General features: G+C 45.1%; 1 protein-coding gene across 21 annotated transcripts in view; it reads right to left on the bottom strand.

Moving 5' to 3' along the window:
• Positions 1-12,759, bottom strand: part of SYNE1 (spectrin repeat containing nuclear envelope protein 1) — a 306,096-nt gene that overhangs the window by 54,402 nt on the left and 238,935 nt on the right. For all 21 annotated transcript variants that reach the window (XM_039356302.1, XM_039356310.1, XM_039356316.1 and 18 more), the window contains 2 exons: positions 6,614-6,739; positions 5,981-6,136 (listed from right to left, as the gene is read on the bottom strand). In XM_039356302.1, the coding sequence (XP_039212236.1) occupies positions 5,981-6,136; positions 6,614-6,739 (282 nt within the window). The remainder of the gene's footprint in view (positions 1-5,980; positions 6,137-6,613; positions 6,740-12,759) is intronic.

The following is a 12,759-nucleotide window of genomic DNA, read 5'->3' as shown; positions in this document are numbered from 1 at the left end:
TGACACCCCTGCTTAACATCTTAACGATAGTAATTAATCTTAGGTTACTTCTGGCCAAATTACAATGAGAAAGCAGCTGTACACAAATACTAGAAGTTACCAGACACGCAATTGGGTTCCATAGGAAGATAAAGGAATCCAGGCTTATCAGTTGCAGATAAAGGTGTACCTCATATTGCTAGTCAGGTAGATATCTCTAAAGCCTAGACAACTATACTTAATTCTCAGATTACACATAAATATAGAGATTACTTTTAAATATAGAGCTGCAACTAGTCACAAAGAGACTAACAACTAGGAGGTTAAAAAGAAAAAAGGGCATGGTACTTTCAAAGTAGTTTTCCTAATGCAAGAAATTCTAATATTATGAGATCAGATTTCTTGATCTTGTTGATCTTGATATTGCTAATAACCCAACTGGCTTTTTTAAAATGCTAAGCATACAAGCATGGGTGGTAAGCAACTGAATTAAAAAATGTGGCCCCCACCGATATAAAACATTACTGCAATTCTATTTAAACAGTTTACATCCAGCCTCATCTTCCATAAGTGATTCAGTGGTAAATTTATTTCATATTTATATGATGGTTTATTTATGTGATTTATTCCCACCTCAGTCTGTTAATTGGTGACCAAGAAGATAGATATAGATAATATAAATAAAAAAACCCATACAAAATAACAATGATATGTTAAATGAATAACAAGTTATAAGAACAGATTAGGTTAATGTCACCCTAATCACTCAATCAGTCCACTATGGCCTTCAAAAGAACTAAGTCTTTATCAATTTCTAGAAGGCCCTTTGAGAGAGACCATCCACGGAGATAATCTTGCAATCTCAGAAGGATAACTTGTAATAGGAAAGACTTAGTCTCTCTGATGCTTCCATCTGATCCCACTAGATCTGACAGGAAATAGAAGAATGGCAACAAATGTCCCCAGAAATAAACTTATAACACAATTTTCTAAATCTTAAAACATAGACCAAAGGAAGATTAAGCAGAAGCAAACCAGACCTAGAAAGAAAATGTATTTTTATGCTATCTTTTTCAACAATCTAAAGACAGCTTTACTTACTGCACCTGTTTCTTCTTTTCGATAAATGTAGTAGTTCCTTCTCAGCTTATGTATTTCCTTTACTGAGAAAGGAAACACTTAAGAGAATGACCACAGCCCATATTTAGATATGTAAAACAAGATACACATGATTCTAATTTCCTTTTGTGTTTTTTTCCCCCACACTCCAGTATCAAGAAATTATTCTAAATCTTTTCTGTAAAACTAAACTCCGCTATTGCATGGAGAACAACTGGTCAGGCTAAGCAGGGCAAAATGCAAATTTGCCAGTGCCTCATGATCAGAAATAAGAAATTAGTTGGTCAGTATGCAGCATAAAAAAATGTTTATTTAACTCTGTCCCCTCCTACCTTCCAACATATTGTAGTTAGCGTGCATTCTATCTCTTGAGCCTTCAAAGAATAAATTTGTCCAAAATGGTGTAGGGTTTCCTGCCTGAGCAGGGGGTTAGACTCGATGACCTCCAAGGTCCCTTCCAACTTTGTTGTTGTTGTTGTTGTTATTATTATTATTATTATTAGTTTATATGCAAGCACTCCTCATTGCAATATTGGGCAAAAGACTTGAATGCCTTTCTACCACCAACTGAGGTTTTTGTTAGTAACATTGCACCATGAACATGCAACAGTATTGGGATGCTCTTCACGGCCAACTTAAGTAGGTGATAGAACATGGCATCTAAACTCTGGGTGAAGGTGTTTTATACAAAGATTCAAGCTTTTCTACACTTATTTCTTTCAAAACTTTTACAGCACACCCCAATCCAAACAGATTTCGAACAGGGTATGATAAAGTCAAGATAGTAAGATACTGAAGATCAGATGCAAATAAAGAGAAATAACCAATAAAAGCATCAAACCTTCTGTCATTCTTTAACCACTCAGAGTAAGGGCATTCCTGTCCCATTGTTAAGTGAGGACAAAGAAAGATGCAAATGATGAGCATGTGACTGCAGGATGCTTTAATGCTGTGAGCAGGTGCCAAGTGCCCAGATCATGGTTACATGACTGCAGAGAAGTTATGACTGGCATAATTACAAGGACCAATCATATGGACTAATCACTCAGCATTGCTGTAAGCTTGAACAGTCACTGGATGAGTGGTCATTAAGTGAGGACCACCTGCCTTTCCAATATAAATATGGCACAGAATTTACTTACAACACTCAGCAACTTATCCATATATCTATAAATAGAATCCATCTATCTATAAATAGAATCAAAATCACAGGAAGTATTAATACCCCTTTATAAATCCTTGGAAAGGCCACACCTGGAAAACTGCTTCCAGTTTTGGTCACCCACATTACAAAAAAGATGTTGAGACTTTGGAAAAAGTGTAAAGAAGAGCAACTAAGATGATTAAAGGCCTGGCATATGAAGAACGATTGCAGGATTCAGGAATGGCCAGTCTAGAGAAAAGATGGCAGTATTGCAGTATTTGAGGGGCTGCCACAAAGAAGAGCGAGTTAACTTATTTTCCAAAGCACCAGAAGGCAAGACAAGAAACACTGGATGCAAACTAATCAAGGAGAGAAAAAAACTTGGAATTAAGGAGAAACTTCCTAACCGTGAGGACAATTAATCAGTGGAACAGGTTGCCTTCAGAAGTTAGGTGGAGGATTTAAGAAGAGAGGTTTTAAGAAGAGACTGGAAAGCCACCTGTCTAAAATGCTATAGGGTCTCGTGCTTGGACTAGAAGTACTAGAAGACCTTTGAGGTCCTTGCCTGCTCTATTCTGATTGATCTGTAATTACCAAGATCCTTTTTAAAATGTAGGAATTATAATAATCTCCACAATCACAAGGAATCAGAGCCGTCTTATTAATACAATTAAAAAGCAATGCCACAACTGTCAGAAATCAGCATTTGGCTAATTAGTTGTGGTGTAGAACAAATCTTGTACTTTCTAGGTCCCTCCTTGATATGGTGCAAGGGCTGCCCGAACACATCTTCATATGCCTCTGTCTGTATGTCAGTGTTTAACCATGGCTTAAGTTTTCATGTTTGAGATTTTTTTCTAATATTTTGCCTCAAGCTATTTCATGGGAGCGACAAGGAGGTGGCCTGAAATGACATGCTCTTCATCAGCAATCTTGCCATTATAATTGATTCTGCCAGTTTCCTTGTGCTAAAATGCCAAGAAGAAACAGCCAAGAAATATAAACATCCTAATTCTTTGCTGCTACCTACAGGTTGAAAGGTTGATCTGTTGACTTAGAAAGTGAAAAGACCTGAAAGTGGCTAGCCTATCCCTGGCTTAAGATGAAAGAGAGCAATTGAATGGGCTCAGCTCATATATTTCTGTAATCTATATGGTAGAAAATTGTCTTCTCTAGAATTACTGCTTTCTGGTACCTCACTTCCTTTTTTTGATGTCATGCTCTTAACATAGTTTTCTAAAGCAGGGCTTTTCAACCTTTTCATCCATTGTACCACATTTAGGCTATGGCAATATCTGAGTACCACCAGACGCCTAGCAAGGTGTCAAAAACTTGATGATAAAAAAAAGGGAAAAAAGTGATGAAGTACAGGTAGTCCTCGACTTATAACATTTTGCTTAGTGACTGTTCGAAGTTACAACAGCACTGAAAAAAGTGCCCCAAGCCACAGCCGAGCAAGACACCTGCCTGCCCGCACAGTGGTGCTCTTCCTCCTGTCCGAAGTTTTCATTGTTGTGAGCATTTCTGTTGAGGATTGGCAGCGGGGGTGGGGTGGGTGGGTTGGTTTTTATTCCCCCCATCTGCTGGGTGGTTGCAGCAGGTTTTGGTCACTTTATATAACCCTGGGACACTGTGACCATCATAAATATGAATCAGTTGCCAAGCATCTGAATGTAAATCACAAGACCCTGGAGATGCTGCAATATTCCAGCTGGTTGGCGCTTCTTCTGGACTCAGCAGAAGCGCCAGGATCAGTGCCGAGTTCCAGCTGGTGCTTCTGCTGAGCCCTGACAGCCCTGCAGCTCCAGCCATCTCTCGCTCAGGCTTGTGCGGTGCTGCCACCAGTTCAGCTCATTCCCCTCTCCTGCTATTTTTCTAGGATGCTCGCATACCACCTGCCAGGTGCCAATGTACCACAGGTGGTACCCGTACCACTGGTTGAAAAGCCCTGCTCTAAAGAATTTTCATACTGATCCTTATTCCAAACCCCCTTTAATATTTGAGATAGGCATATAACTACAAAGTAGGAAGGTAGGAAGCTGAAATAACTGCAGTGAAAGAAAGGATTCTTCTTCCATTTTTGTTAGACATTAGTTATATTATGCATATAGGAGCATTGTATTGTAGCAATCAGATCAACCCCAAGTATTACATGAACTGTTAGAAACTTAATGGTCATCTCTAAAATAAAGTTCTCCATTTCTGCCCATAGGTGTTTACTCTGTTTACATATTGCTTAATTTTTGGTAGAGTCACCACCACTAAATGGTACCTAAACAGGATTAAGGATTTTCTAATCTGCAGTCTTATTGATATGATTAATTCCAGTTTTTCACTGACCCCTCCACATCTATTATATGGTTTGGCATCTACTAAATGTAGATGAATTGTTGAACATATCTTTTACTTGATCTTATTGTGGGTCAACTGATGTGTATGCCCCAAGATGTCTTCTGTTACAATTGATTAAAATATGCAAACTAAGAATGGGTTTGTAATATTAGTGGAATCTGTAATCTTGCATCTTATTTATGGCTGTTCTCTTCTGATACATGGCTCAATTTTTTCTATGAATGATCTTAAGATGTGGAGTATAAGATTTCCAAGTATTACAGCAACTTCAACTGGATTGCTGCCTCCATTGAAGATTTTTAAATGTTTTGCTTTTAAATGACTTAGTTTTATTTTGAACATTCAAATATATCTATTATCTTCTGAACAATTTCAACACTGATCCTTCTGGATCCAAAATTCAGCCAACACTAAGATTCCATAATCAAAAACACTAGGTGAAATCTCAGATAAATGAGTAGTTCCTCTTTGCTTTCAGAGTGCAGTAGAATAACACAGCATCATGAAGCAGCTTCAAGGGGGCAATTTACACTTTTGTTGAACTGAAACATCCTTTCAAAGCAGCAGCTAAATATTTACAAATAGAGAAAGCAACCTCAGCAGAGATAAAGAGTAAGGACTTGATCTGCTTGCTTAGAATTTTGGCATCAACCAAACATAGGTATTTACCTCTCTATTACTACCTCTCTATCTATCTAGAGTGTCTCAATCTTTCAAAGGTGAAATCAAGTGGGTGGGAAGTTGGAGAAAAGGTGGGAAAAGGCCTCACTATTTTTTCATATGCTTAGGAAGCATATTTTACTCTGCTAATTAAACAAACCAGGATTTGTTAGGGCAGGTTTTTGGGTGGGGATAGTTGGCAGATAGGAAATTTTTTTATCAGTTGACTTGTTACTTGTGACATTAAAACTTTTTATTATTATTCTATAATCTAGTAGGAATGGCATTCTGATCCTGTATTTATTACATATATCCTAATTTACAACTAAGAAGATTAAAAAAGAACTATTACTAACTAGTACAGTTAATTAAGCATGCAAATCCAGGCTTATCATATTTAACTCTAAGTTTCAGACATTAAACTATGTTGTAGCTCAGCAATCACCCAGCAGTCTGCACAAATCAGACTAGCCTAATAAGAAAAGTGTTTATATATATGTCTGCACAAATCAGACTAGCCTAATAAGAAAAGTGTTTATATATATATATATATATATATATATATATATATATATATATATATATATATATATATATATATATATCTTTGATAACTCTAAATACTTGAATCCCAGGTGTAGACATTTTTTTAAATTTTTTTTAAAGCTCAGTAATAAAAAAAGGCTGTTATATCCCGGAGTATTTGGGCAGGCAATACTATTGTACCTGGTGACATAGTTCTTCCCATTGTCTGTGCAACAATTCAATACGCTCGTTGAGTACCGAAATGTCTTCTGCACTAATGAAACCAGACAGGGTCTCCTTTAATAAGTTCAAATGAGAAAGGTCATTGGTCCATCCCTCAGCAGCACTCTCTAGTTCCTATTTTGAGAAAGAAACTCTTTAAAGCACATAGAAGTAAATATTTATTTATTTATTTTAATTATACTGAAGAACAAAAAAGGAAATTAAAAAAGTCAACATGAATAATTATGATGAACAAAAGGAGTTTTCAGACTTATTTTAAAAAGAAACTTGGTGGTTTGGTCTGGTTTGAATGCACATGTGACTCTTAATTGCTTCCAACTAGGAGAACATCAGAATTTCCTCTTCCTGAGGACCCTGCTATACTATATATATCTGGAGTATGATATGATACAGAACGGCCTCATTCGTCAGCTTTTTTAAAAATATTCCAAGCATCACAAAATCAACTACTTCAATAAAAAAATATATTTGTCTGTAAGTCACCCGTTGCTTCATATATAATACAACAAAGTGGAAATGATCTGTCCTGATTGCATTCTATATTGTATACCCCTCTTTGGAGTCAGGATGCTTTGTGCATTAGTACTGTACCTTGCAGCGAATCTGTTCTGCATGGAGCTCATCATGGTGGTCTGGCAATGGTTGGGAAAGCTTCTGCTTCAAGGATTTTAGCTTCTCCAAGGAATTTGATATGCCTTTTTCACATGTTTCCCAGTCCTGAATGGTAGGACATAAATACAATGTCTCTCAATTGAAGCAAAGGAAAAACAGAAAAGATGGGTTCTCAAACCTAACAATTTAGGGTCCAAATTATTTATGTTTCCTCTAGCACAGGGGTGTCAAATTCAATTTCATTGAGGGCTGCATCAGCATTGCGGTTGCCCTCAGGGGGGTGGGGTGTGTGTGGCCAGGGTGGATGCAGCCTACTGGGTCGGTGTGGATGGAGTGGGTGTGGCCTACTGGGTGGGCATGGCTAGTTCTATATCTTTCTCGTCAAGGGTATCTGTGGGGGCCTGGGCAGGAGTGGGACAGGGTCTCTGGCAGAAGGGGGTGGGACCGGGGCAAGCACCAATGCATGGTCCATTTTTCAGTCCTCACAAAAGGTGACACCACCCCAGCATGCACCCAGGGGGTGAGGCTGACGCAGCAGGGGCTGGTTCCTCGCTGTTTCTAGATGACCTTGTGGAGGTAAGACTGAATGTGTTTCAGCATAGATGTCCACCACAAAATTGTACATTGGCTCTCGGCTGGCCTGGGCCAGGGCCAAGGCAGCAGGGGCCGTTCCCTCACTGTTTCCAGGATGACTTCGCGGGCCACATGAAACCACTTCACGGGCTGCATCCGGGCCCCGGGGCCTTGTGTTTGACATGTCTGCTCTAGCAGCACAAAGCAGTGTACATTTCATCTAATTTTTCAGTGATTCTTGTTAGGGCAAGAAAGAGTGAGTGGCTCTAAGTCACTCAGTAAACTTAGATGACTGAGGGTCATCATAACATCTTAACCATTACCCTACACATTAGATTTGATCAAACCATGACAATATAGAAGCTGTAGCTGTAGAAGGCAACATGACTATTCACAAGTGATTAAGATCTGATAAGCGTTGTGCGTTAGTATTTTGTAATACTCTATAAAGTCAGATCCTGAATTCACCAGAACAGTAATACTGTTTTAATTCCCCATCAGAAAAGTAAACGGCATAAAGGGAAGGGAAAAATTGAATATAATGCAATCAAATATTGTAACTGACAACTTTAATCACAAGAATAGTTTATTAGGGCATCAATCACAGTATTTTGGATTTCCTATAATAAACAGATATGTACAGAAATGAGAGCTCTTAAATACTCACTACAATCCACTGATTTATTTCGGTATTTAAAAAAAGAAAGTACACATCTAAACAACTGCTTAAAATTTCAAAACCCCATTTCATTCTGTTTTCTTGCCATGTTTGCAATTGTCAAGCTCCTGGAGGCTTGACATGCACACGGGGACGGGGGGAAGCAGATGACAGCCCACCACCCTCGAGACCCGCCGAGCCGCACGCCACCACAGCGGAAGCCCGAGCCGAACGGGGCTTCACACTAGACCTGCTTCCTCACGCTGACGCGCAGGCGCAGACGGACACCGGTCTGCGCGCAAACCCGGAATCCCCCGAAGATCAGCTGATGCCGGCAAGCCCGGGATTCCACGACGACCAGCTGTGGCCGGCGGACCGGGCGAACGCCGGCGCGTCAACGCGGAAGGACCGAAGCGAGGGGACTTTCCCGGATGCTAAGCCCCTGCCGGCGAATCCAGCATGGGCTGAGGGTGGGGAATACTTACCAAACAGGCGGGCCAGTAGGCAGGGAGAGCGTGGCGGCGGGAGAGGAACGCGCAGACCGAACACACGAACGGAGGGGTGCGGGGGTGGAGCTCCGTCGGGGAAAGGGAGAGCACAGAAGAAGGGTGGGGCATATATTAGGTTTGGGCGGATGTCGGCTTGGGGTTGGGGGCGGGAACACGGGGTGTGGCACACTGTTATAGAGCACTGGGAGAAAGCCACTCCCAGTGCTGACTTTGTTTCGTCTTCACAATAAATCAGTTGATGAGCTCAGTGTGTACCGGCGTTCCTTCACTCTTACTGACGGACGACAGCGGATGCACTGACAGGAAGTCAGCACTCCTTTTCTTCTTTCAACCTATTACGTGCTGCGGAGGAGAGAGGTATGGCAGAAGGCACGCAGGACGCTTCCCTGGTCGAGGGGGAGGTGGAGGCTGGTGGTGTCGGTGAGGCCGTTCCGGAGCTGGAACAAGCAGCTGAGCAGCCTGTGGTGCGGCCAAAGCTGCTGTTGGCCACAAACCCAGGGCCCGGTGTGGATGAGACAGGGGCTGCCAAACCACAAGAGGAGTGGTGGCAAAGCCCAGCGGTGGCTGGGGTGCAGACCGGGCAGCTTCTGACACCCAAGCCGAAGCCCGTTCACCCGGGGTGGAGGGAGAGGCGCGTCACCTCCGAGGACGATGAAGACTGGAGCTACTCCACGGCTCCGGGTCAAGATACGATGGATGTTTTGCGACACCGGTTTGGCAAGGCAAGCTATAGGGGTGGTTCCAACATGTGGCAATCGGAAGAAGACTCTACGACACGCACCCCGTCATCCAGGTTTCGCTTGAGCAGTCCAAGGCTGCAGTTGCCGCCTCCAGCAGGTGGATCGGCTGTCCCGGGCCTCCCGTCGGGCGGCCCGCCGGGTCAGCCACAACCAACCCAGCAGGTTGGTCCCAGAAAGGTGGCTAGAGGTCCTGTAGTGAGAGGGGGTGTGGAACAGCTGGGGCCTGCGCCCGGATATGCTAGCGCCATGCCAGGCCAACCCCTGGGACCATGGGGTCCAGGGAGTTCATGGGGGGCCCCTCCCATTCCTGTCACGTTTGACGGCAACCCTGATCACCTGGCAATGTTCTTGGGCCAAGCCATAAGCCATTTAGACCAATATGCCCAATTATATGCCTCCCAATGGGCCATGGTTGGCGCAGTTACCGCGGCTCTGCGGGGAGAGGCGGCTGCATGGGCAGCCGACCTGTATAGCGACCACGCCCGTGAATTGGGGAGTGCGGGGCTGTTTTTGGACGCTTTGCATGTGAGATTTGAAGATCCTACCCGAGCGCAGAGAGCAGAGGCAGACCTCCTTGCACTACAGCAGGGGAAGCGCCCAGCCATCGAATATGTGCGGGACTTCCGTAAGTTAGCCGGTCGATTGTATTCTTCATGGCCAGAGCGATTGCTGGTGCATCATTTCCGGGCTGGCCTGGACCACGACCTACGTCAGGCTTGCGTGTACAGGGGAGTTCCGAACAGACTGCGGGACTGGTTCAAGGTCGTGGTCGAGCTGGAGGTAGGCCTCAAAGAGGTGCATCGAGGATTGGGGGATATCATGAGGCCACGGCGTTCTGAAGATAAGCAGCGAGAGGGAGGCCAGGTGCCGCTACGGGCAACATCTAAGCCTTCCGGTGCACCTGGGGAGGCTGTGTTTCGGTGTTTCCGTTGCAACCAGCCGGGCCACCGAGCAGCTGAGTGCCCAGCGCCTAGCCCACGTAAGCCCACAACGAGTGGTAGGGCTACCCCCATGAAGACGGCCGCGGAGAGTTCGAGAGCCGCCACCCAGCAAGCAACCCCGGGGGTGAGAAGGGGGTCCCCGGCCACCCCAGAGCCTGCAGCTGCGGCACGCTACCAACCGGGGGATGATGAAGACAGTCCGGACGACGGGTCCGCCGATCCAATGGTGAGTGAACCCATTAGACCATTTGTTCTACCCATAGTCCTAACGAGTCCGATAACGGGGGTACAGAGGGCATGTCAAGCTTTAGTAGACACCGGGTGCACACGATGTCTGATCAGTAGGAAAGTCGCAGTGGATAGTGGTTTCCGGATATATAGGTTAACACAACCCATCCGGTTTGAGCAAGTGGATGGGTCGCTTTTGGGAGGGGTCCCCGCGACTCACGTGACCGAACGAGTACGCATGGACTTGGGAGACCACTGGGAGGTGCTACGCTTCATCGTGGTGCCTATTATGATGGAGACTGTCATATTGGGGTTGGCTTGGTTAGATAAATGGACCCCCACTATATGGTGGGAGGGGGGTTACCGTAAGGTGCGCCTTGGGGTAGGCCCAAATCCAGTGGAGGGTGAGACTGGGGATCAGGTCCCAGTGGTCCCAGGAGTAGCAGCACAACTCCAGGAGAAGGAGGGGGAACTTTCATACCCCAAGGAATACAGGGATTTGGCAGAAGTCTTCAGCGAACAAGGTTGCGATCAGCTGCCCCCTCACCGGCCGACAGACTGCGCTATTGAACTGTTGCCGGGGGTTAAGCTCCCAAAACCACGGATGTACGCTATGACATCGACAGAAGTACAAGAGCTCCGTAGATATATTGACCAGAATTGAGCACGGGGGTTTATCCAACCAGCCCGTTCTCGGATAGCGGCTCCCGTGTTATTCAAGGAAAAGAAGGACGGATCATTACGTTTGTGTGTCGATTTCCGGGGGTTAAACGCAGTGTGCGTCGAACATTTATACCCCCTCCCTCTCATGAAGGACTTACTGGCACATTTAGGAAAGGGTCGCATATTCACCAAGCTAGACCTCCGAGAAGCCTACTATAGGGTACGGATTAAAGCCGGCGATGAATGGAAGACGGCATTTAATTGCCCGTTAGGCAGTTTCCAGTTTCGGGTCATGCCATTTGGATTGCAAGGGGCCCCTGCGGTGTTCATGCAGTTAATTAACCAGGTGTTGCATGACCACCTATACCGAGGGGTCCTTGTGTACCTGGATGATATTTTAATATATACCACAACGATGGATGAACATATCAGTCTTGTTAGACAGGTGCTCCGGAAAATTCTCGATGCCCAACTTTATGTGAAATTATCAAAATGCGAGTTTCACCGAGAGCGACTAGATTACCTGGGTTATCGTATTTCGGGGAACGGGGTGGAAATGGATCCGAGTAAGGTGCAGGCGGTACTGGACTGGCAAGCCCCCAAGACCAGGCGCCAGCTACAAAGTTTCCTCGGATTTGCGAACTTTTACCGCCAATTTATCCCATCATTTGCCGCCGTCGTTCAACCCCTCACAGAGCTCTTATGAATGAAACATCTTACGGGAAAACCCCGCCCAAGTCAGCCATTGGAGTGGACCATGGACTGCCAAAGGGCATTCGAGACTTTGAAAGCGTTGTTCGCTAAAGAGCCTGTGCTGCGCCACCCAGATCCGGATGTTCCGTTTGTGGTGCAGGTCGACGCCAGCGATGTGGCCGTGGGGGCGGTGTTGCTGCAGAAGAATGAAAGCGGGACATTACAGCCCTGTGCCTATACCTCCAGAAAATTTACAACGGCCGAACGAAGCTGGGCCATCTGGGAGAAGGAGGCCTTTGCAATCCGATGGGCTTTGACGACATGGCGACATCTTTTAGAGGGGGCCGAGTTGCCTTTTGAGGTGTGGACAGACCACAAGAACCTGGAGGCACTACAGTCCCCGAGGCGCTTGGCCCCCAAACATGTCCGATGGGCCCAATACTTTAACCGGTTCAGGTTTGTGCTGAGGTATGTGCCAGGAGGAAAGAACTTTTTGGCTGACGCGTTGTCGCGGATGCCACAGTATCATAGCAGACGGGAAGAGGTCGTACAGGCGCTGATGCCCCTTACGCGGCAGGAGATGACCAAAAGTGCAATTCACAAATCTCAACCAGATGAGTTAGACACCATTAGGACCGCCATGTTGACGGATAAGTGGGCAAACGAGCATCCAGGGTGGCTGACCATTCGCGATGGCGTGGCCTGGAAAGGCGATAAGATGTATGTGCCTGATAATCTGCGTAAATCTGTCCTTCAGAGATGTCATGATGCCAAGCAGGCGGGCCATTTCGGGTTTCTAAAAACCTTACATTTGCTACGGCGACAGTTTTGGTGGCCCAGACTGAAAGTGGATGTGGAGCAATACGTCAGAAAGTGCCATGTGTGTGCCAGTGCTAAACCCCGGATTGGGAAGACCATGGGACTATTACAGACAGTGGCCAACCCATCTCGGCCCTGGGAGGAGATCGCCATGGATTTCATCGTAGAGCTGCCCGAAAACCGGGGTTATAATGTGATCTGGACAGTGGTGGATCTGTTCTCGAAACAGGCACATTTTGTTCCATGTAGAGGGCTACCATCGGCGCGGCGATTGTCACGACTGTTCATCCAACACATCTAC

This window comes from Crotalus tigris, unplaced genomic scaffold, assembly GCF_016545835.1.
Source record: "Crotalus tigris isolate CLP2741 ecotype Arizona unplaced genomic scaffold, ASM1654583v1 scf7180000018818.712119, whole genome shotgun sequence".
Classification (NCBI taxonomy): Eukaryota; Metazoa; Chordata; class Lepidosauria; order Squamata; family Viperidae; genus Crotalus; species Crotalus tigris.
The sequence above is the reverse complement of the archived record's forward strand: the minus strand, read 5'-3'. Positions and strand labels throughout refer to the sequence as shown.